Consider the following 24,383-nt stretch of genomic DNA (forward strand, 5'->3'; position numbering starts at 1 on the left):
GTGGGGCCCATGACCACTTTACCTTACGTGACCCAGCGGGGTTTGATCCTGTGTCTTCAACTCAATGCCTTAGCAATCGCCCTATTTCGTTTAATTAAGGCATCCATCCAATCCGAATCAACTATTTTAGAACGATTTTGATAACATTGGTATATAAGGGTGGGCATCCCCGACTGGGCTGGCCCGGTCAATGGCAGGGCCCATTTACTAACAGACCGGGGTTTGGCCGGGTTCTTAATAAGCTTGGGTTTGAAGAGAAGTACATGGCCCGGCCCATTGCCAATGGGCCAATGTGAAGTAGGCCGGGGCCAGTCCGGCTTGGCACAAACGCATTTATTTTTGTTTATATCCGTGATGCAACATGAAAACCTAATTCTCAATTAGTGCAACTAATTAGGTAAATAGTAATAATTAACAAATAAAAAGTTCGCATGCAACTAATTAGGTAAATAATAATAGTTATCTAAGTTTTTATGTAATAGCTAATTTTTTATATTATTACAAATTTTAATAACTCAGACCTCTCACATCATATCGGGCCCGGCCCACGTATGTAACGGGTCGGCTTTCAACCTGACACCTAACGGGCCCAAACCTAAAATCATGGCCCAAACCCGGCCTATGGAGGGGGGCTGGGTCAGCTTGACCCATTGGGCTGCCCGGCCCATTGCCCACCCCTAGTATATATATGGTATTTTTGTTACTTTTTTTTAATGACCCATTCTATGTCATCTAAGGTTGAAAAGTGTGAGATTCAGGTATATAATGGTATTTTTGTTTTTTTGCAAAGCTTTTGCTCTTTGGTATTAGGGGTGTCAACGGGCTTGGTTTACCCGAACCAAACCCTATAGGATTCGGGTACGCTGATAAATAATAAAACCTGATTAAGACCTAAGTCCTTACCCGACGGTCTCATTAATACATAGACTCGGGTATAATTGTGAGATTTTATATCAGACCTCTGGCTCGAATTCTGATTAAGACCCACAATTTTCCAATGTAAAAATGATAAAAAGTTTGAATTTGTCGGGTATGGTTTGGGTCTGGTTCATGTAGTTTTTATCGGGTCTGGGTATGTTTCCCTTATAGTAAACTCAAGTCCGGACACGATAGCATACCCGAAAATTGGGATCAAGTCTCGTACCACATGGGTCCGAACTCTTGTCATATCTCATATCTCGATATAATAGCCTAGCATTGCCTTTGATGTTGCAATATTGTTATTTGTATTTTTGACATCCGGTAGATATTGCCATCTTTAGCTTAGCCTATTTTTTGTAGTTTTGCACTTTCCTTTTGTTACTTCTACCGTGTATATATTGTAATCTCTTGGCACCAATACACAACAACAACAACAACTACTACTACTACTACTATGCCTTCATCCCAAAATAATTGGGGTCGGCGATATGAACCAAAAAAGAAAATCATTCTGGGTCCTCCACATGAACCCTTCTCGTCGAATCATTTCTATCCAACGCCATGTCCTCGATGAGGTTCAAAGCATTCATATCCTTTCCTATCATCTCCATCCAAGTCTTCTTAGGCCTACCCCGACCTCTTTTAACTAATATATTTTCTCATTTATCCATCCTTCTAACTGGAGCATCATTAGGCCTTCGCCAAATATGTCCAAACCACCGTAAATGATTCTCTCTCATCTTATTTTCAATGGATGCAACGCCTACCTTTTTGCGAGTCTCCTCGTTTTGAATCTTATCTTTTATTGTATTTTCACACATCCATCTAAGCATACGCATCTCAGCTACACTCGTTTTTTTAATATGATGTCTCTTGGCAGCCCAACATTCTGTACCATATAGTAAAGCAGGTCTAATTGTCGTCCTATAAAGCTTTCCCTTCAACCGCGATGGCATTCTACAATCGCACAACACTCCAGTTGCACTTTTTCATTTCATCCACCCAACCTTTATCCTATGATTTACATCTCCATCAATTTCTCCATATTTTTGAATGATAGGTCTCAACTATTTAAAACAGTCATCCACCAGTATTTCTTGCTCACCAAGCTTCACTACACTCTCATCACTACTTCGTTGCTTTCTAAACCGACATTTCATATATTTTTTCTTACTCTTACTCAACTTAAAACCTCTTGCTTCCAATGTTTGTCTCCATAATTCTAACTTAGCATTAACACCAGCTTTAGACTCATCAATCAAAACAATATCATCAGCAAACAACATACACTACGTCACATTTTTTTGAATTAATCTTGTAAGCTCATCCATTACTATAACAAATAGGAAAGAGCTTAATGCAGATACTTGATGTAACCCAACCGTTATAGGAAAATTGGTTGTCACCCCTCCACAAGTGCGGACATTGGTTACTACTTCTTCGTACATATCTTTAATTATGCTAATGTACCTGAGAGAAACACCTTTCTTCATCATTGTTCACCAGAGAACATCCCTAGGTACTCTATCGTATGTCTTCTCCAAATCAATAAAAACCATATGCAAATCTTTGTTCCTCTCTCTATATCTCTCAATAAGTTGTCTAAGAAGATGTATAACTTTCATAGTTGATCTTTCAGGCATAAAACCAAATTGATTCTCTGATATCATGACAACCTTCCTCAACCTGTACTCAATCACCCTCTCCCAAAGTTTCATAGTATGACTCATGAGTTTTATACCACGATAGTTTGTGCAATCTTGTATATCACCTTTATTCTTAGATAGAGACACTAAAGTACTCTTCCTTCACTCATTAGGCATCTTATTTGTCCGCCAAATCTTGTTGAAAAGATTTGTCAATCATTCTAAATCTTTCTCACCCAAGCATTTCCAAGCCTCGATAGGTATACCATCTGGGCCAACTGCCCTTCTTGATTTCATTTTCTTCAAAGCCTCTGCAATTTCTTTCTTTTGAATCTTGCGCATGAAGTCACGATTCATCTCATGAAAAGGAATGGAGAATTCTCCAAGATCCTGAGCATGACTTCCATTAAATAGCTTATCAAAATATTTTTTTCATCTCTCCTTAATCTCCTCATCTTTGACTAAAACCCTTTGCATTTCATCTTTGATACATTTAATCATACCCAGATCTCTCGATTTTCTCTCATGTATGCAAGCCTATAAATATCCTTCTCGCTCTCTTTGGTATTCAACTTGTCATAAACCTCCTTATATACCTTATCCCTCGCGTTTCGAACTATTTTTTTAGCTTCCTTCTTCGCTATCATATACTTCTCCAAATTCTCATTATCACGACTCTTACTTAGATTTATATAACACTCTCTTTTAACCTTAATAGCTAATATGACATCCTCGTTCTACTATGATGTATCCTTACCTAGCGGTATACCGCCTTTAGACTCACCCAATACCTCCTTAGCCACCTTTTTCATGTCACCCGTTATCTTATTCCACATTGATTCTTAATCCTCCTCGAGACACCAATCAACTTCCTTAACTACCTGCTCTACAAACAGTCCTTGTTTAGATCCCTTCAGTGCCCACCACTTAATTATAGGATCTATCCTATGTCTATCCTTTTTGCGATATTTTCTAATTTTAAGATCTAAAATTAAGACTCTATGTTGTGTAGCTACACTTTCTCCCGGTATAACCTTACAATCGATGCAACAACCCCTATCTCTCTTTCTAAGTAGGAAAAAATCTATCTGGACTCGTATTAACCCCACTTTTAAATGTTACTAGGTGAGACTCCCTCTTCCTAAACCAAGTGTTTGTTAATATCATATTATAGGACAAACCAAAATCTAAAATCCTTTCTCCACTTTCGTTTTTTTTTCCTATACCATAGCCTTCATGGATACTCTCAAATCCATCCCTACTAATGCCTACATGTCCATTAAGGTCACCGCTGATGAAAAGCTTTTCTCCATAAGATATCCCTTGTACTAATACATCTAAATCTTTCCAAAATTGATGCTTAATGGAATAATCTAAACCTACTTGAGGTGCATAAACACTAATAATATTTGTACCTAATACTAATTTAATAAGTAAAATCCTATCACCCTTCCTACGGACCTCGACTACATTATCTATAAACTCACGACTAATAACAATCCCTACTCCATTCTTATTCCTATTTATTCTTGTATACCAAATCTTATATCCCCAAGGTTCTGTCACATTTGCTTTCTCACCAACCCATTTGGTCTCTTGTAGACATAAAATATTCATCTTTCTTTTACACATAACATCTACTAACTCTACTGACTTACCAGTTAAAGACCCTATGTTCCAAGTGGCTAACCTAATTTTATGGTCTTAAACTATCTTCTTTACCCCCACTCGTCCAACAAAGTGAGGGAACCCTTGCTTATTTGACACCACACCCTGGCGCCGGTGTGACGCGTCACTTCTGGGCGACAACCTAGCAACCCTTGCCCATTTATCATTGCCTTTGGGCCTATAAAGTACAGAGCATCGCTCAGTAGGGAATGCCCCAACGAAATTCTCATATTGGTTCATATTCATAGGGTGTGACTAAGTTTTTATGCTGGCTGTCACTAACCTACCACAACCCTCCTCCTTTATCCGAGCTTGGGACCGGCAGTGTATAACCAATACAACGACAAGAAAAGTATTCTTGTTTTACATGGTATCAGAGCCATTGGTTTGCAACCCTAAAATGCCATTACCTTTCTTTTCACAACCTAAACATTGTTTCTATCCATGTCTTCTTTAGGGAAAGAGATCGCTAGCAACAATGCTAACTTTCCCTATTCGTTGGCCTCATCGGATAATCCAGGCACACCGTTAGTGTTATGCCTTCTCGAAGGTGGGAATTACGTCTCAATGCCATTCGATCACAAATTCTGAGTAGTGAACCACTCTCATCCTTGAGCAAGATATACTCCCTCGTCTCCCAAGAAGAAAAGCATGGTGGAGGGACGAGCAACTTTGGAGTTTTCAACATTGCTGTCGAAGGGAGAACAGACGCAGAGATGGTCACGCACAAAGGGAGACAACACGGCCAAGCAATATGTCCAGCGACCTGATGCACAACACAATGGTCATCGATCTAATCTCAATGGTGGAAGAACTGGCAATAGTAGGTACTACTGTGACCATTGACATAAACAAGGTCATAGTCAAGAACGGTGTTATGAGTTTGTGGGATATCCGGTAGATTGGGAAGAAAAAAGCAAGCCCGGAAAAAAAGGCGCAAATCGACAAACTGGGAGAACCAATAATGCTACCAATGAACCCACATCGCAAGGCACCATCAGCTTGACCCCTGCAAAATATAAGCAGTTCAAAACCTTGCTGAGACCCACATCTCATGAAAGTGTAGCCAATTACTTTGGTAAGGCCATTGCTTCCAATAATCACCTCTTTTGGATTATGGATTCGGGTGCTTCCGATCACATGACTTCCTATGAGACCATTTTATCTAACCTTGCACCACATAAAACGCTCCATCCTATCATTTTACCCAATGGCACGCACGTCATGGTGCACAAACAAGGCGACACAACGCTCTCACCAAACCTTGGCATCAAAGATGTTTTTGTTCTCCTTGCCTTCAAATGCAATTTATTATTTGTCCACAAACTAATCACTCAATTAAATTGCCCAGTTACCTTTTACCCTGACCGATGTATTTTGCAGGTTCGTACCACGAGGATGGAGATTGGGAGGGGTGAGCAATGAAACAACATCTATTACTTTCAAGGCAATTCTACAATAATGGCGCACATGGCATCTCATCCTGGTGACTCCTCTTTATGGCATTATCATTTTGGACAGGTTCCATACGATCATATTTCTTTTATTATTTTTGTCAAGAACCCAAAACAAATTTGTGACGCTTGTCATCGTGCGAGACAAGTTTGTTTACCTTTTTCTTTTAATGAAACTTTTGTTGCTTTTCCTTTTTTATTAATTCATTGTGATATTTGGGGGTCATATCGGGCCGCTAGTTTTTTGGTGCTCATTACTTTTTAATCATTGTTGACGATAAAACTTGATGTACCTCGACATATCTCATGAGAAACAAATTCGAGGTTCAAACACTTGTCAAACAATTTTGTCAACTGGTAAAAACACAATTCAATCACCAAGTTTAAACAATCCGCTTTGATAATGGCCAAGAATTCATTGCTTTAAGGGAGTTTTTTGGAGAGCATGAAATCAATCACCAAACAAGTTGCCCCTATACCCCTCAACAAAACAGAGTGGTGGAGTGAAAGCATAGACACCTTCTTGATGTCGATCGCTCCCTTCATTTTCATGCCAATCTTTTTATCTATTTTTTGGGGGGATTATGTCCTAACGACCACATATCACATCAATCGAACCCCATTTGCTGTCCTACACAATTTGACACCCTATGAGCCACTCTATGGGACTCGTCTTGAGTTTGCCCATTTAGACACTTTTGATTGCCTCTGCTATGTTCATCAACATTCATCCGACAAATTTACCTCTCGCTCTATAAAATGAGTTTTTGTTGGATATCCTCAGGGACAAAAAGGGTACCACATTTATTCTCTTGAAAATCGCAAGATCGTGGTGTCCCGAGATGTCAAGTTCTATGAAGAACAATTCCCTTTTAGTTCACCCACAAACACAAACTCCATGCTCGCTCCAAATCTTCCAAATTCAGTGGCAGTGCTACCCCTGCAAAATGATTCACCTCTCACGCTTACCACTTTGCCTGAAAATCCTGTTTCATTGTTGCCTAACCAACTTCCTGTTGTAGATCTTTCACCTCCATCACCACCTGAGATGTTCCCCGACTCACCACTTCCATCTGCTCACTCACCAGGCGTTGAGTCTCTTGCAAGATCACCTCCTCCATCGCCTCTCCCCGCTTCTAGTCCACAAACACGTCCCAATCGCAAACCAGCCTACTTGGACAACTTTATTTGTAACGTTGCCTTTATGCCTTTTTCTGATTGTTCACTCGAACCCCCAATGTCCTCAGGTATGGTTACTTCTCCTTCCTACACTGCTTCCCACAAAGCCTTTTGTTGCTACTTTAACCAATGGACAGGAACCCCAATATTTTAGCCAAGTTGTTCAGCATTTTCAGTAGCAGTGCCATGGATAAGGAGATAAAGGCTCTTAAAGAGAATGACACTTGGTCCTTAGTACCACTGCCCTCATGCAAGTGCCCCATCAGCCGCAAATGGGTTTATCACATCAAGTACAAGTCCGATAGCACAATAGAGTGATATAAGGCTTTCTTGGTGGCTAAGGGCTTCACCCAAGTTGAAGGGGTGGATTACCATGAGACCTTTGCACCAGTTGCCAAACTTGTCACCGTTCGATGCTTATTGGCAGTTGCCGCCATCTGGGGTTGGGAACTCCATCAACTTGATGTGGACAATGCCTTTCTCCATGAGGACCTTCATGAGGAGGTTTACATGTCTCCGCTGCCTAGCTATGTGGGACCGGGGGACACTCGAGTATGCCACTTACATAAATCTTTATATGGCCTTAAGCAAGCTTCACGTCAATGGTTTAGCAAGTTCATGACGTGTTTGAAGCTTTTTGGCTTTCAGCAGTTTCGGGCAGATTATTCGCTCTTCACCTATGCCAAGAATGGCTCCTTTGTAGTAGTTTTAGTTTATGTTGATGATGTGATTTTGGCAAGCTCATCCCACTCTCTACTTCTTGCAGTAAAAAGATTTATTGCATCCAAATTTCTGGTCAAAGATTTGGGCACATTGAAATATTTCTTGGGCATAGAGGTTGCACGCCACAGATCCAACATTTTTATTAATCAACGCAAATATGTGCTTGATTTGATTCACGAGATGGGCATGCAGAATGCTAAGTCCGTCGCTTTTCCTATGGAGCAAAATCATCATCTCAGCATTGAAGCCGTTGATCCTCACTCTAATCCACGACAATACCGCAGAGTTGTTGGGCACTTAATCTATTCGACCATAACGAGACCTGATATTGCTTACTCAGTTCATATATTGAGTCAATTCATGCAGTGACCATGCCAATCACACTTGCAAGCTCTTCAATGATTACTTAAGTATCTCGTTGGCACCCCAACACATGGACTTTGATTCTCAGTCGATTCATCTCTGCATATACATGGGTTCAGTGACTCTGATTAGAGAGCTTGTCCTACAACACAAAGATCAGTTATTGGTTACCTCACAACCTTAGGGACCTCGCCATTATCATGGAAATCAAAGAAGCAGGCTACAGTAGCCCGATATTCAGCTGAGGCTGAATACAAAGCCCTTGCATCAACCACTTCATAACTGTTATGGTTGAAAGCTTTACTTACAGATTTTTGGGTTCCTCATTCCCATCCTATGTTGATCCATTGTTATAGTCAAGCATCACTACACATAGCTAGCAATCCTGTTTTTCATGAACAAACCAAGGATATAAAAATTGACTGCCACTTCGTTCGCAATCATTTGCTAGTAAGAACAATTGCTACGACAGATCTGTCCACACACAGCCAGTCGATCGACATTTTCACAAAAGCCTTGGGACGAGCGACATTCCATCGATTAAAAAGCAAGCTTGGCCTTCGCAACTCTCCGGCGTCAGCTTGAGGGAGGGTCTTGCCATATCTCATATCTCGATATAATAGCCTAGCATTGCCTTTGATGTTACAATGTTGTTATTTGTATTTTTGGCATCGTGTAGATATTGCTATTTTTAACTTAGTCTAATTTTGGTAGCTTTGCAGTTTCCTTTTGCTGCTTCTACCGTATATATATTGTAATCTCTTGGCACCAATACAACAACAAGAAAAGTATTCTTGCTTTAAGTGAACCACACCTGACCCGTTGATACCCCTGTTTAGATCCTATCTGATCCAACTCATTTAGATCTTAATGGTTTGATAACCCTCAAAGTATGCACATTTTTTGGTTGTTGGACACGAGTAGTAAGGGTATTTAAATACCCTTTTTAACCCAACAAACACACAAACCCCTCTCTTTCTCATCTCCCTCTCATTGTGTCATCAATTGAACCTTCATTGCGCTTTAAGTGTACCTCTCTCTCTTTGCAATTGCTGCTCCCTTGAGCTCTCTCTCTCTCTCTCTCTCTTGTGTCTCTCTCTAACCCTATCTGCCCCTCTCTGAGCCCTCTTTCTCTCTCTCAATCGATCTCGCGGCATCCCTTTCTCGATTAAGAGAGAAAGATGAGCGCCCCTCAGCCAACAAGAGAGATCTTAAAGGGGCATTTGATTGTGCAGACAATAGTGTCTGATTGCATCCAATGCAAACATCAGATGCATGGGATGCCTATAACACAACATCTCACGCATCCAACAGTGCGGTATTTCACCCCTCTTTAGGAGTTGTTTGATTGTGCATCCCACTCGTTATGCAAGACATCTTGATCACTTGACACATGTTTTTTAACAAACATGGGATGTGGTAGACGCACAAAACACCTTTTGCCACATTCAACTTTGTGTGTGTGTGTGTGGGGGGGGGGGGGGTAAACATCGTTCTACCCTCTCCCCCATTACGAAATGAACAAGGATAGGAGAATATAGTTGAAAAAAAAACACAACGGGGGCACCCTTCTCTTTCTCGAGTGCAACACTCATACGAGTAGAGGTGAGGGAGAGCAGGCCAATCGACGAAGGTGAGGCCTCTTCTTCATTCTTCTTCTCTCTCTGTTTGTCCCTCTTCATTATGTTTTTTTTCTTTATGAGGGCTTTTTATTTTCTTCATCTTTTTTTTTATTAGGGTTTCTCCCCCTTTGATCTTCTTCTATTTATTTTATTTTGATTTTTCATATTCTTTTGCTCTTCTTCTTATTCTTCTTGATTAGTTTTTTTTTTTTAATTTTCTTTATTTAATATTTTTTATTTGATTGTCATTGATTATAGTTTTTTTTTTGTTTTCATTGATTAGTTTTATTTTTATTTTTATTGATTAGGGTTTTAAATATTTAATTTATGGTATATTTTTCTTGTAGTTTAAAGTTTTTTGGTTTATTTATGATTTATTTTCTTGTATTTTAAGGTTTTGTGATTTATTTATAAAAAATATGAATATGAATTCTTATTTTTATTTTTTTGGTTTTATGAATATGAATTCTTGCATTTTGGTTTTTGGAATATGATTTTATTTTTTTGCAATTATGGTTCTTGGGTTTTATATAAAATGATTAAGAATGCACATTTTAGGGTTTTTGGTTTGTATATAAAAAATATGAATTCTTATTTTTTTTCTCAAATTACTCTTTTCTCAAAAAATATAATTTTAAATTAAGGCTTTTTATAGTTAATTTGATTAGTGTTTTATTTGATTTGATTAGAGTTTTTGTTTTTATTTTTTATGATTACGACTTTGAATCACATTTTTTTTAATTAAGACATTTTTTATTTTGTGGTTTTTGGATCTAATTCAAGATCCAAAAATCCATGATTTTAGACATACCTTGTAATTGGACCCATATTCATGCAAAAAAATATACAATAAACTTGTTAAAACATGTAAAATGGTAGGTGGATCAGGTCATACAATCCAAAACAAAATAATCTGACCCATTATCCATGTCTGCGTACAACAAACGTTGAACTTTGAAACACAGCATCTGAATACGATCCAAACAAACGTTGGACTAGGCATAATTGTTACAAACAAGTCATCAAATATGCCTTGAAGCAAACACCAAGTGGAAAAGCGCAAATGTGGCCCGAGAAGCATTTTCCGCACGAGGGGCTTTTGTGGGAATTTTGTTTCCTTTAATTTCCATTTTCATATCCTGAAACAAACGGGTTCTCACATCTAACATCCGATGGAGTCCAAGACGGCATTGTTTAACCATGTTAACTTGGCAGAGTTGGTCTAAGCACATAAGGCTGTGAATGGGTCGGGTTGGGTCCGGGTCATGATTGACCTGCACCCGCCCATACATAGCGTTCGGGTTTGATCGGGTAGTAAAAATAAAATCCTAAATCTGAACCCGGATAATTTTAATTTTTTTTTGCTATACAAAAATTATATATAATACTTGGTTCGGGTCGGGTTAGGTCAGGTACCCAACAAAAATCATAACCCAAACCCGCCCGCATATTGCTCAAGTCGGGTTACTATTCGGGTCGGGCACCGATACAAACTGGACCCGTTGACAGCCCATAATTTTGGAAAGGTTAAAGCTGTATTTATAAATACATAAAAATGGGTTTTTATAAATTATGCCTTTAAAAATAATAAAGCATAACACAAAAAGTAAAACCAAAATTTCGGTTTTCTCTCGACCCTCGGCTGCCGGGAAACCGCCTTCTTCTTCCTCCCCAGGTAACCTCTCTCTCTCGGTGGTGAGACTCCGGCCAGATCAAGGCCGGAGATGGCATGTGTGTACGGATCGGACTGTGCAGTAATTAACATGGGGATCGTCTATTATTCTGTTTGATTTCTTCAATTCTGGAAGGATACGTTTTTTTTAGTTTTCTCTGGACGGATAATCTGTTCGGCCCTTTTTCTCTTCTTATTTCCTCCAAATTTGGAGGAGAAACTCGCGTTTTATGTGAATAACCATTGATGGATTGATTGCCAAACATGGGTGGGTATAGATTTTCTGATTGATGGAGGAAAATGTGTTTTGGGTAGCGGTGGGTTACTTGTTTTCTTGGATTTTGGTTCATGGTTGTGGTTGATACAACATATTGAATAGCCATCCTTGTTGAAAGAGACGCCATCTCTTCATAATCAACGAGGAGGAGGGGGATCTTCTGATGCCAAGGGTAGATTCATAGTGGTGAATCCAAATTGGTTGCATTAGCAGAAGTAGAGGCATGAAGAAAGGGAAGAGATGGTAGGAGGACATAGTTTAGTGGGTATTTAGATGCATCTGCTTATTGAGAAAAGTTGTGTTCGAATGCAAATAGTTCTGTATTGCTAGTTTTATTGCCCTTGGTTAGTGTATTAAGATGAGTTAGGCACTGCTTTTATTAATTCATGCTTTCACCCTGCTACTTTACTTTGGTTTATGAGCATATAATGTGCTTTTTTTCTCTGTAGTTGACATTGGTCGAATTACTTTTGTTTCACTCAATGGGGTCATTGTTTCTGCTACATGTCTTTAAAGTTTTGGTTCTATACATGGGATATGTAATTGGATAGCTGGTTGTTGTTCTCACAACAGGTTAACGAATAAAAGAGTTCAATGGCAAACAGAGCTCAGATTCCTACTAGCAACTCAGCTCTTATTGCTATGATTGCTGATGAGGTATGCATGTAGGCTTGCTGAGATGATAATATGTGTTGCTCTCTTTATGCTATGCCTTTCAGCTAATTTTTTTTCTAGTTCCTTGTTTTAACCATGATCTTATTTGATCCGTGCATTTTCTTTTAGTTGTGTTCAAGTTCCAGCTGATCTTATTTGATAAATTTATATTATGAATTGCTAGGCCCTGTTGCATAGATATGGCCATGTTGTATGTTTTTGCTGGACACGTGCAGCCTCACGAAAAGAAGATGTGACTATGTTAATATCACTTGCCAAAACATGCAGGACATTATTTTCTTGGCGTCTTGCTCTGTTAGCTATAGGATCAACTGTATAAAACTCATTTGGTAATGATTTGCTGTTTCTTTGGGATTAGATGTGTTTTGTATCATGGTTGCAAGTTTTTTTGCATTGTGTAGTTTTATTTGGAGTTGGTATTTAAAGACGTTGTTGTAACTGTTTTATGGTTTTACGTACATGAGTAGTCAGCCATTAAAAACATTTCAAAATGTGCACCAAGGTGCTTAGATAACTGTGATGTCAGCCAGCAACTACTACTAGACTACTAGTCCAAGTTAGTGCTGGAAGTTAGGTGGACGAGTATGGACCTACTTGACTAACTTAGTCATACAATGAATAAGGAAGTGGGAAGGCGGAGGAAAAGGTAAGGAGTATTATATAATTGACAGTCAATTGCTACATGTTACAACATAAACAAACATAAACAGAAGGGGTTCAATGAGCTCATGTGTATTTGTCTAAAAAGAAAAAAGAAAGAAAGAGCGAGCTTATGTATCAAATCAAGAGTTGTGGAAAAGCTCTTTCATTTTACATTTTGAAGAGTATCATACATAGTTATTTATATTTATATCATTTGTTTCAATCATGTTTAAGATATTTATTTAGGCAAATGGTGGACGATTTGAAAGAATTATTATGTTGTGGTTCAAAAAGGCTAAGGTTTTGGTTTGTGACTCAGAAGAATGGTTTTTTTGGGCAAAAAGAGTTTTATGTGTTAAAGTATCTCTTTTTTCTCAACCTAGCATTTGCATATGGCAAAAGTGGTACAAGGCAACCTAATGTGAAGTGGTGCCACGACAGCCGTGGTACAAGGCACCTAATGCAAAGTGGTACCAAGTCAAGCTAATGCTGAAGAGTGTATTTTTGATGTTGCAAATACTTCAATAATTATTTGCTTGTGATTGCATACTCTTTGAAATATGTGGATTTCACAAATAGAGTGAAATGCTATGCATAATCATTGCATGGATATACAACTTTTATGCCTTGGATATGATAATTGCATCTATTTAGTAGTTTGATTCTTATTGTTTATGTAGGACACTGTCACTGGATTCTTGCTGGCTGGGGTGGGAAACGTTGATCTGAGGCGGAAGACAAATTACCTCATTGTGGATTCAAGTATGGTTGTTTCAACAAACATGTACACACACACACACATACAACAGTTAGCCTGAGATTTGTCTTATTCACACTCTGTCTGTAAGCAACCTCTGTACAAAATTTTTTATTAACTATACCACTTTGGACATATTTTTCACTTATTCTTCCATACTATGTAAACTACCTCTCCTTCTCAATGGTCTGTTGAGAGCCCATTTAGGTGGCTAGAGTAATTTTGGCAACAGTTATAGTGATATATCTTTTAGTATTTATATGCAGCACATGCTTATATTCAGGTGGACAATATGTTATTGGTAGGACGTGCCTAGGTTGCAGTCATTTTGAGAACTGGCAACCATATCTTTCTGGTACCTGCCTAATGTAGGTTTGATTGGTGGATGGAGATCTAAATTTAGGGTAATGACTTGCAAGCAGGCCCTTAATGAATATGATTATCATGTTGTTTATGTAGGTATTTGTTGTGAAGTTTGGGCTTTTCAGCCTCTTCAGAATAAGAAATGAAGGAAGCCCCAAACTTCTTTTTCTTCAACAGTGGACAAGACTTCTTCATATGACCAAGCTTTTAACAATAGAATGAGTAAAACTCATGTCACTTTTCATCTTTCAGAACTACCTCTTCTGGTTACATGAAACCTTTTATCTGCTTGCTTCAAAGCTCTAAAGTTTCTCCCAAGATGAGATTGTTGGACCCAGGGGCGTAGCTAGGATTCATGTGAGGGGGGGGGGGGGCAAACAGGGGTGTAGGAAAAAAAATTTATTTGTGCGATAGTTGGGGGTTCGGGGGCAGCGCCCCCGAAAATTTTTTTTTGAGATAAAATAAAAAATGGCTACAATTATTAATAAAAATCTATTTCATATGGACAAATCAAACTATTTGCTGCAGTCAGGGCTGGGCTAGGACTGGACTGGGCTACAAAAATGGATAAAAATCTATTTCATATGGAATCAGGGCTGGGCTAGGACTGGGCTTTAAAAAAAAAAAAGCAAAAAAAATTAACTGTTTCGGGAGGCAGGCCCAGTCCTGCCCCCCCTAGCTACGCCCTTGGTTGGACCCAACTTGAATATTGATGGTCTCGTTTCAAATAGCCCCAAGCATTCCAACAACTCGCCTCCTCAACCTTAACTGGGATAACTTGATTAGATTGACTCCTCTCCATCACACAATCCAAACTATACTTCCAAAATTCTGCACAAGAGTAGCAATAGGACCAAGATAGGCTGGTCGCAACTATTCACGAGCATTAGAATGAACAAGAACCACTTTGCTTCCAATTTGTTGCGCAAATAGCAGAACACAACAAGCAATAATCAACAAATTGTATGAGCAATACTTCAGTAAAAACCCTTCAAGAAACAAAATGCTGAAGTGCACAGGCCCAAACTGCACTTCTGGTGCTCAATGGGAGCCAAAGTTCAACAATATTAGGTCAGCCAACATGCAATCAATATAGTCCAACACCGATAACTTCTCATCCGATGTCAAGAAAGTTACAGAATCTCCCATGAAACTTTCAATAGAGCACAAACACCAAGATAGGTAGTTTCACAAACAACTACAACATGAATGCTGTCACTCACCAAATACTCCACAAACACCTAAACCGATGAAGTATTCAAGAGTCAAAACAACCAATAACTGCCCTAAAGACTCAAAATATGAAGAGAGTTGTACTCCAAGAACACAATTCTTGCATCTAGGGAGAAACAACATCAAACTAACCACAACTGGAGCAAATATCAAAGTCAATACAGTAAGAATATCCAAAAACAACTACCACCTGAAATTTTTCTCCAAAACTTCAATAGAGATCAGCCAAAACACCAAAATATCACCCAAAAGCAAGGTTTAAAAACTCGCCGGGTCAACCTAGTGACTCAGTTAGGCTCGGTCACTTACTAGATCAAACCAGTGAATGACCCAGAAATCAACATAGCTCGGCCGAGTAATGAGCTGACTCGGCCGAGTCAGCCGAGTTTTAGCATGACTTGACCAAGTCATATATATTGTATATAATTACATATATTATATAAAATATAATATAAATATTATGTATATTATACATAAAAATATGGCTATACATATAATAATAAAAGTATACATTAAACATATTATATACAATATATTAATAATATACTATAAAATATACATATATTACATAGACCCGGCTGAGTCACGAATCAATCATGGACTAGCTGAGTGACGAGACACTGGGTTTTTAAACTATGCCCAAAAGTGATATAAGAAGCTTCCTGGGGCAAAAATGACCAAATTCCATCCATTTTGAGTCATCAAACACTATTGATGAGGGCAGAATCAACAGAAACCTGAAGAAAAAATGCAAAAAAAATCCAATTTTACCCAATCGCCTGATTATTGATTTAGATGACCTCTGAAATCAGTCTCTAACAGATCCCTAACTCAATCGAACAAAAACTTGCAGACTGTATGAACCAGAGTTACCAGAAGCTTCTTAGATAGGTGAGAAACTCACTTGCCGGAAAGTCGCTTTGAAAGTTCAATGCTCCTCGCTTCCGAAACTTGATGAGAACCTCGATTCCCCCACGCTTCTCCGATGTTTTCCACACGCTTCATCTATTTTCTTATATGTTCTCTTACTCAACTTTTTATGTTTTTTTGTTTTCTCTTACTCTTCTCACTCAATTCCATGTTCTTTCTTTAAATTGGTAGTCATCATTTTCAGATTTTGTTAAAAATTTAATTTACACTAAAAATCATGAAATTTAATATTAGTCACTTTTATTTTAGTTTTTATTTGTGTTTCATTTTGATTTCCATTCAATAATTATATTTCTTTTTTTATTCCTCGCTTTTCGCTTCCACTTCCTAGTCTGACAACCATGGTACGAACATCAAAGTGAGGGCACACACTCCAAGACAGCCCACAACTAGGTCCAGAATGAAGCCTTCTTCTTCAAGGGAAGAACAAATCCCTCACACTTCACTCACCTATGTCACAAAGATACTTGGACACGAGGACGCGTGACATAGATTCAATGCGAAAGTTCAATTGTTTTTGAAAAATAGGACGTGAGGACACATTTTTTAAAATTTTTAATCAATTCTGAACTATTTTTTGTTATTGTAATATTAAAAATGAAATTTTTATTGAAATAATACTTAAAAACATTAAAATAATATTATAATATTGTTCGTGTGTGTCGGTGTCCATGTGTCCGAAAGTCACCGCTTGTGTCATGGGGGACACACCACCAAAATGGTGTGTCCTGTGACAGTCACTTGATTTTTTTATGGCTCTGGTACCATATCAAACCAAGAAGGAACCCTAGAAGAATGAAGAGAGAAAGGAGCAATGAAGAAAGAAACTTTCATTAAGTAACAAAAGAAAGAGTTGCAACAATATAAGAGGTCAACCACCCTCCACTAACAAACTATTAAAAGTAGGACAGAAATAGACTCCTAACTTTGACTCTTACAACATAAAACTCAAAAGTACAAGTTTACCCCTATAAATAATGAAATATACAAGGGGTAATAGTAATACAGATAGAAATGCTATAATATACTACATTCCTCAACATTGTCCATGTTCTGTTTTCATGCTGCTGTATTGCAAAAAGATGGAAAAAAGAAATATGAACATTATTGGCATGACATGATGTCAGAACACTTATCTGATGTTGGATTAATGTAGTTCCTTGACTCTGATTCTTGTTTGAATTGAGAGTCTACTGGCTATTGACATGAAAATTAATTCACTGCTACTTTCCTGTTACAGAAATACTCTAAACTGGGATTTGCATGTTTGTTTCTGCATCTGTCTCAAAGCTTTTATCCTAATCTAAATGAAGATTAGTCTGGTATTTGAGTAAAAAGAAAAGATTTTTAAGAAGTTATTTGGCTTTATACACTGCATAAGTCTCAGTACTCATGATAGAATCTATATGAAGTAGTAGCTTGTCATGTTCAATCAAGAACCTGTGAACACACACACACACACACACACACAGATTTTCTGTTACTTATTAAGATGTTATTTTGTTTTCTAGAAACAACTGTAAAAGCAATTGAAGATGCTTTCAAAGAGTTCACCACAAAGGAGGATGTTGCTATTGTGTTGATTAGCCAATATGTAAGTTCATCACTATTAAGATATATACATCTCTTTTAGCATTCTTTTTCATTTGTTCACGCAGTTCATAAAACAAGCTATGGCCCCAAAGGGGTTTGGCATAGTGGGATGGGGCCTAGACCGCTAGGCAGGCGGTCTAGGTTCAAATTCCATGGGTGTCACCCCTTGCGCAAGCCGAAGCGTGATGACTCCCTGGTGGCAAGGGATTAAGCCAACGGAGTTTTACACTGCCAGGACAGTGATCGTAAGTACGGCAGGCAGAGCCAGTGCGGCTAGGTCTTTGATCCTGGGGTGGTTTCTCCGTGTAAATATAAAAAATAAAACAAGCTATGAAAGTTTCATGTTTGTACCATAGGGGCTCCACTTGTTCGGTAGGAGCTGTTAGTGCACGTCACCGTATGTTAGGACATTTTAAGTTCAAAACCCAATGGTACAATGTATAACTGGTGGGGGTCTGCCTAACCCCAGCTTGCCTATCAAAAAAAAAGTTTCATGTTTGTGTGAATTTGAGTTTCCATACAATGATCCCAAGCACTAATATTGCATTTATGTACAAATAGAATTAGATTACAGTTAACCCTAAAATTGCTATTATGTGATAATACAGTAGGTTCTAATCGCACTTCCAAGATGTTTTAGAAATAGTTCCTACATTTCCTTTGAATAATGCCTTAAATTACTAATGGAAACCAATTTTTCACCCTCTAATCACCTAGTTTATTGATTTTCAAACTTTCAAGGTTTAACATTGGAAGAACATATAATTCTGTTGACACAGAGATGGATTCCTCTTTGTGCAACAAGTTTACCTTTGGTCAGCTTGTTTCACTGAAGAGAGCAAGGAGCCACTTGACATTGTTCTATTTGCATCTGTTGATGTATGTTCAGAACATGCTCTCTGTTTGTTTTGCAGTAACAAAATTCAGATTAAGTTGGTCATACTTTCAACTTCATTCACCATGATGTTCCTAGTTCAACAGAAGCATGAAGATGCCCATTGGGAAAGCTCCCTTACCATGGGCATGAGCAGTTGATGCCTGAAAATTTTGAGATATATGTACAAAAATAAATATGTGAACACACATATGTATATATGTATGATCTGACCAAAATCAGGAAGCCAATTTTTATGGAAAGAAAAAAGAAGTCTTATGTTAACATCAGTAAAAGATTCCAAATTTTAAAAGGAAAATGGGGACAACTGGAAACATTTTTTGGGAATATGAAAAGTTTAAAAAACTGAATTTTGTTTTGAAGATCTCAAAAATATCATGAGATAGTTGCTGTCATTTTAGATTTCTTGTGATAAATTACCTTTTTTGAATTTCTTATTGAAGTGTTGCAAGATATTCTACGCACCTCTTACAGTGATGTGTGTGTGTGTCTCATGCTGCCATGTGTAAAAAGTGAAGACCTTGGGAAATAATAAAAAAGACCTCCTTTCTCTAAATGGCATGAAGAGTCTACTGGAGTAAATAGGTTGGCAGGTTGTATATGGCCCCCTTTGAAATTGTGGAAGAGAAAGGGGGTAACCGGATTGTGTATCACTGTAGAGAATTGATGTAATAATTTTGTGTTTTGCATAATTGAAAGGTTGCGGGCTTACCATTTTGATTGTGTTGCCTTTTCCAAAATATTGAGTTTTATTTGGTTGTTTGCCTTCTGCATTTTTAAAACTGTTTACTTTGTAATAGAAAGATACTTAGTCTCGAGCATTCAAGACAAAGGGTACATTTTTAAGACTACTTATGTTTGCATGTGGAGTTTGATAGAAATTGCCTTCCTCTGGTTCGTGATGTTCTCTGTGTGCTTGTTTAGGTTGCAAATATGATAAGGTTTCTGGTAGACAGCTACAACAAGCCAGTTCCTGCAATCTTGGAGATTCCTTCAAAGAACCATCCATATGACCCCAATCATGATTCTGTTCTTTCGCGAGTGAAATATTTATTCTCTGCAGAATCAGTGGCATCAGGCAGGCGTTGAAATTTCTGTATCTTGTGCCTTCTGTATCAGTCTTAAGGTCAAATCATGATTGTTTTTTTTCTTTCCCCCTTTCTGTATGTTGCGTGAACTACAATGGCATTTCAAGTTTCCCTTGGAAAATAAAGACTTGTTTCTTCTTTTTTATGGTGCTGGTGAGCATTTATCCGCAGTTCATAAATTTGATAAAAATGGGACCCTTCAATTGTTTAGTCTTGACAGTGGTACACATGCATGCATTGCTGTTGTCTCTCTTTTGGTTTGTCTAACATTGAAGCTTTGAGTTGGCATTAACCTTTCATCTGCCTGCCCACTTTCCTTTTGACATGGAAGTTCACAAACATCACTCAACTTGATCTGTTACCACACAAAAAACGTTTAAAGTCCTGCTAGTTTCTTGTTTGTCTAAAGGTAATGTCATCTTATTGCTTGTGTGTATTACACAATAAATTTAAGGTTGCTCATTGCTGTATAGCTATCCACGCATTTGTATATTTGAAGCTATAAACAGGATGTGCAGAAAAAATTTAAGGGAATCAGCCATTTGTGCTGGCCGCCTTGCCTTCACTATGGGGCCGTTGGATGTGGACATGTGCCCAGATCTTGGGGGAAAAAGAGTTGTACTGAAACAAAAGTACATGTTATCACCTTGATAGTTGGCTACTACATTTTAACAACGAAAGAAAAAAAAACATGAGTTTTGCTTTACACACTCAACACAATGTTTATTCATGAGTTGAGCTGAATTGGAGACATGGCTGTCAACTCCATCACTTAGGCTAGTCATGACAGAATTAAGTTGGTCAAGCCTGGACCTAAAATTTCTTAGCTTTAAAACGACCTCTTGGCTTCTCTTTTCTCCAATTATTTACTTTGTGAACAAGATGCATTCTTTCGTTGAATAGTGTACCATTTTTCCTTCTTTTTTATACTTATGGTAAACAACTTTGTGCCATCCAGTGAGTTCATTCAATATAAGGCCAAATCCTAGTGGGCTTAAATACATTTGCAGCTCAATAGTCATTTGATCTTGGAGGGTCACGTAACAATCAGCAATTGATATCTAAAAGAAATTAGATGGACTCTTCAGGATCCTTTCTCATAAGAGAGAGAGAGAGAGAGAGAGAGAGAGAGAGAGAGAGAGAGTCTAATATCCATCTAACCATTAGTTCTATTATTTAGGAGTAGAACAGCAGCATAACATCTAGAACTCCTCTCATTCGCACACAAGGCTATAGGGAGAGTGCTACTTGCAAACAATTGGCTTGAGATTAACTTAGTAACCATAGTTGATAACAGAGTAGTAGGTTGCACCAGGGCTCCACCCTGCTGGAATCACATGACGTGCAACCAAGGTCTTCCCAGAGTTTTGAGAGGTCAGGCGAACTGAGAATGGAGCTTGTAGAACATAGCCAGCATTGAGCCTCCAATTGGCACCCCATGACTGCTTCATTTGCAGCCACCTATTGGAGGACGAGTCCATCCTTGAGTCTTGCAAGCTGACAGCGGCGAGATCGCCATCACCATTCTCGAACTCGATCACGACCGCGAAGTAGTAGTGGTTAGAACCCTGATCCACATGGAAGGCCACATTCTTGCCAGTATATTCACAGGGCACTCTACCACCAAAGTAAAGATAAACAAATATCAGGGACTGTACACGGTCGATCCTAGTTTGTTTAAGAATATAGAAACTTTAGAGTTCATGAACTCGGTCAAATTCCCGATGAGGCCCACACTAGAACTCGGTCAAATTCCCCATGAGGCCCATGCTAGTTTATGTATATATATATATATGCCAATAATTTCCAAGATATTCTTAAAAGTAAACTTTTTAATTCCAATATATCACGAGATCATTTTCCAAAAGAATTATAATTGTGATATTGGTTCACCTTTCAATATATTTTCAATGTATGTAGAGACGGGTTGCACATCCACAGTTTGATATAATAGGGGTATGTAACGTGATACATGTCTATATATAACTATCGATAGTACCATACAATCTAGTAGAAAACCACAGGCATGAGCGTTATCCACACGGTATAACCTCATAGATTTTCCCATCATTGTTGTTTACTAGGAAACATACTTTGATGGAGTTGCTTGCAGAGTCCGTTCCACTTTTTTTAGTTGAAAATTTTTGCACACTATGGGACTGTTGATTTTTCGGAGTTCTTAAAAAGTTGTTTACACATCAAAACCACATTTTCTAAAATACACTTTTTACTTTAAATGACTGAATTAACCAAGGTACATCAAACCAGTAGAGTTGGATGCAATAGATATCCAACAGATCGTAAGTAGATTCAGAGAACTTACCACATATAATTAACCAACTGTACCAATAAATAAATAATTATAAATATAAATATATATTTTATTTATTTATTTAGAGAGAGAGAGAGAGAGAGAGAGAGAGAGAGTAGGGAATACTCTGATTCGTGCCTATTAGGTTTTTATAGGATTTGAAAATGGATGGTCTATAATTTTTATAAATATTCAAGCTTAAAAATTTGTATTTTTTCATTGATGAAACATGATCCAAGTGTTGTTTTCTAGCAAATCTACTATGTCAAACACATATGTGGGGTCAGATTCACAAAACACACTCCGAAAAACCTCATTCGCTCACAGTAGGCACATATTCCCTACTCTCCCTCTCTATCTCTATCTCTATAAATATACACACGATCCGGGATATCATCAGACACACAAAGTGTCTGATGATAGTTGGACGCAATGTGCGGCGCGATCAACAGGGCATGGTGTTTTCCACCTTTGGAGCTTTTAGCAGTGGTCTTGGACCGTCGCTAAAGTTCCGGGTTCTGCCCAGAACTTTAGCAGCTGTCCAAGACTGACGCTAAAAGTTCCAAGAGCCGAACAAAAAAATCCACTGGGCACCCCAGGCACGCCCCATGGATGTCGGAAGAGAAGGGGTCCGACGACACCCCCCTTCTCATATATATATATATATGTGTGTGTGTGTGTGTGTGTGTGTTATAGCAATCGATTTAGCAAAAATATGTATCCACATGGATGCAAGACAAAAAAGTAAGCAAGGGCCTTTAAGAAGAGCAAATACCTTGCATATTGTATGGGCAAAATGCCTGCGTTTCTCAATTGGTTTGCTTTGCCAGGTAGAGCCATGGCGCCAAAAGCGGTGCCACTGAGATCAAAATGGACGGTCTCAGATAGGCAACCAGGGCACTCATCTGCTATCACCACAGTCACCGGTTTACCTGAGCATGAGGGCTGGTGCGTACACCTCACCTACACATACACATTCGGATCAATATATAACAAAGTTTAAAGGTCACAATATTCTAGGACTTTCCATTATGGTAGTGCATTATGTATTCCTCCAAAGATCTGGTGCAGATTATCCAAGAACTTAATTGTTTTCCATAGAGTGCAACTCTATGGTAATTGAGATGATTAACAAAATTGCTTGCAGCTGTATATGATAAGTGAAACCTGATAGCATGAACCACATCCTTTCCCCGCCTTGAAGAGAGAAGGCCCACCAGCTGCTATCATGGAAGAGAAAGGAGCTTTCCCCACCGCATATCCATACCCACAAGCTCCACCTGCAACAGATATATAATTCCCATCCTCAATCACAACAGAGGTATCATGTTTCATGCAGAAACTATACTTTCCTTTAGTATCCCAGTGAGAGAGAGAGAGAGAGAGAGAGAGAGAGAGTTACCTATTCCCCTTTAATAATATAACTGCTTATTCCCTCTCTTATGTGCATAATATATAAGAATGATTTTCTAGTGCATAATATATAAGAATGATTTTCTAGTGCATAATATATATATATGAAGAGAATGACTTTCTCTCTCTTTCTCAACGGCCGTTCAGAGTGAGAAATATATGAGTAATATACTTATTGTATTGTCCTCTCTATTGTAGGATACAGTTGTGAACATGGCCATGCATGAATTTGCCAACTTCATGTTTTTCACCACATGTTTCTAAACTATACAACTAGCATGTTGGTCATGCTTCCTGGGAAATACATATGGTTGTTTTTTTCCCAGCTAGTAAACTCATGAAATTACCTTCACTTCCATCTCCCCTAGCATTTCCATACCACGTTGCTCCAGCAGGCAACCAATGTTTTCGGGTAGCAGACAATGGAAAATGCCTCATGTAGAAGCAGAAGCACACGGGAGAAAGAAGAAGTTGGGATATTAACAAGTAGAAAAGTAACTGAAGGAAGGGAATTCTAATGGAAGAGGAAACCATGGCTTACAACAACTACTAGCAACGCTAGAATTAAACTATTAAAGAGTGTGTTGAATCTTGCTGAGGATATGGTAGCCTTTTATGGAGAAAAAATGGCACCCCATTCCCACGTTGCAATGTAGACTAGCGACCTAACTGCTTTTGCATGTTGGCCCCACTCACATGACTGTACCAATCAGACTAGCATTGGCATCATATAGATGGTGATGATGCACTCTTGTTATAATTTAGAGTTTAGACATAATATTTAAGAGAGAGAGAGCCAAGTTCATGACAAAAATCCTACCACGTGCTACCTTTTTCATTATTAATTATTTATTGTATAATAGTCATGTTTGTTAGGTGGAGTAAAATATCATCATGGAGTAGTGAAGTCTTTAGTCTTTTTGTTAAGAGTCTGTCGGTAGACTTCTTGGTTTGTCAT

At 38.3% G+C, this 24,383-nt stretch overlaps 2 protein-coding genes across 2 annotated transcripts; one reads left to right on the forward strand and one right to left on the reverse strand.

Annotated features, from left to right (window-relative positions):
* Positions 1-11,168: 11,168 nt before the first annotated feature.
* LOC149813889 (V-type proton ATPase subunit F) lies at positions 11,169-19,837 on the forward strand. Its single transcript, XM_089990716.1, has 5 exons — positions 11,169-11,251; positions 12,099-12,182; positions 13,523-13,604; positions 17,637-17,719; positions 19,538-19,837. The coding sequence occupies exons 2-5, from the start codon at positions 12,120-12,122 to the stop codon at positions 19,700-19,702; spliced, it is 393 nt and encodes a 130-aa protein (XP_089846842.1). The 5' UTR covers positions 11,169-11,251; positions 12,099-12,119; the 3' UTR covers positions 19,703-19,837.
* Positions 19,838-20,835: 998 nt separating this feature from the next.
* LOC149813890 (expansin-B15-like) lies at positions 20,836-23,959 on the reverse strand. The gene is made up of 4 exons (XM_089991220.1): positions 23,773-23,959; positions 23,180-23,292; positions 22,788-22,975; positions 20,836-21,318 (listed from the first exon to the last, which is right to left on the reverse strand). Exons 1-4 carry the CDS (start codon positions 23,957-23,959, stop codon positions 20,976-20,978), a joined length of 831 nt encoding a protein of 276 aa, XP_089847346.1. The 3' UTR covers positions 20,836-20,975.
* Positions 23,960-24,383: the final 424 nt, after the last annotated feature.

The sequence above is a fragment of the Nuphar pumila genome, chromosome 16 (assembly GCF_984573655.1).
Source record: "Nuphar pumila chromosome 16, dmNupPumi1.hap1.1, whole genome shotgun sequence".
Classification (NCBI taxonomy): Eukaryota; Viridiplantae; Streptophyta; class Magnoliopsida; order Nymphaeales; family Nymphaeaceae; genus Nuphar; species Nuphar pumila.

Excerpts from the sequence above, each read along its gene's own strand:
- LOC149813889 (XM_089990716.1), top strand. The coding sequence starts at position 12,120 with ATGGCAAACAGAGCTCAGATTCCTACTAGCAACTCAGCTCTTATTGCT. Across the intron at positions 12,183-13,522 it reads TTGCTATGATTGCTGATGAG|GACACTGTCACTGGATTCTT; the intron begins GTATGCATGTAG and ends TTGTTTATGTAG. Across the intron at positions 17,720-19,537 it reads TTGTGTTGATTAGCCAATAT|GTTGCAAATATGATAAGGTT; the intron begins GTAAGTTCATCA and ends GTGCTTGTTTAG.
- LOC149813890 (XM_089991220.1), bottom strand. The coding sequence starts at position 23,959 with ATGGTTTCCTCTTCCATTAGAATTCCCTTCCTTCAGTTACTTTTCTAC. Across the intron at positions 22,976-23,179 it reads GATGTGGTTCATGCTATCAG|GTGAGGTGTACGCACCAGCC; the intron begins GTTTCACTTATC and ends GTGTATGTGTAG. Across the intron at positions 21,319-22,787 it reads TTGCCCATACAATATGCAAG|AGTGCCCTGTGAATATACTG; the intron begins GTATTTGCTCTT and ends CTTTGGTGGTAG.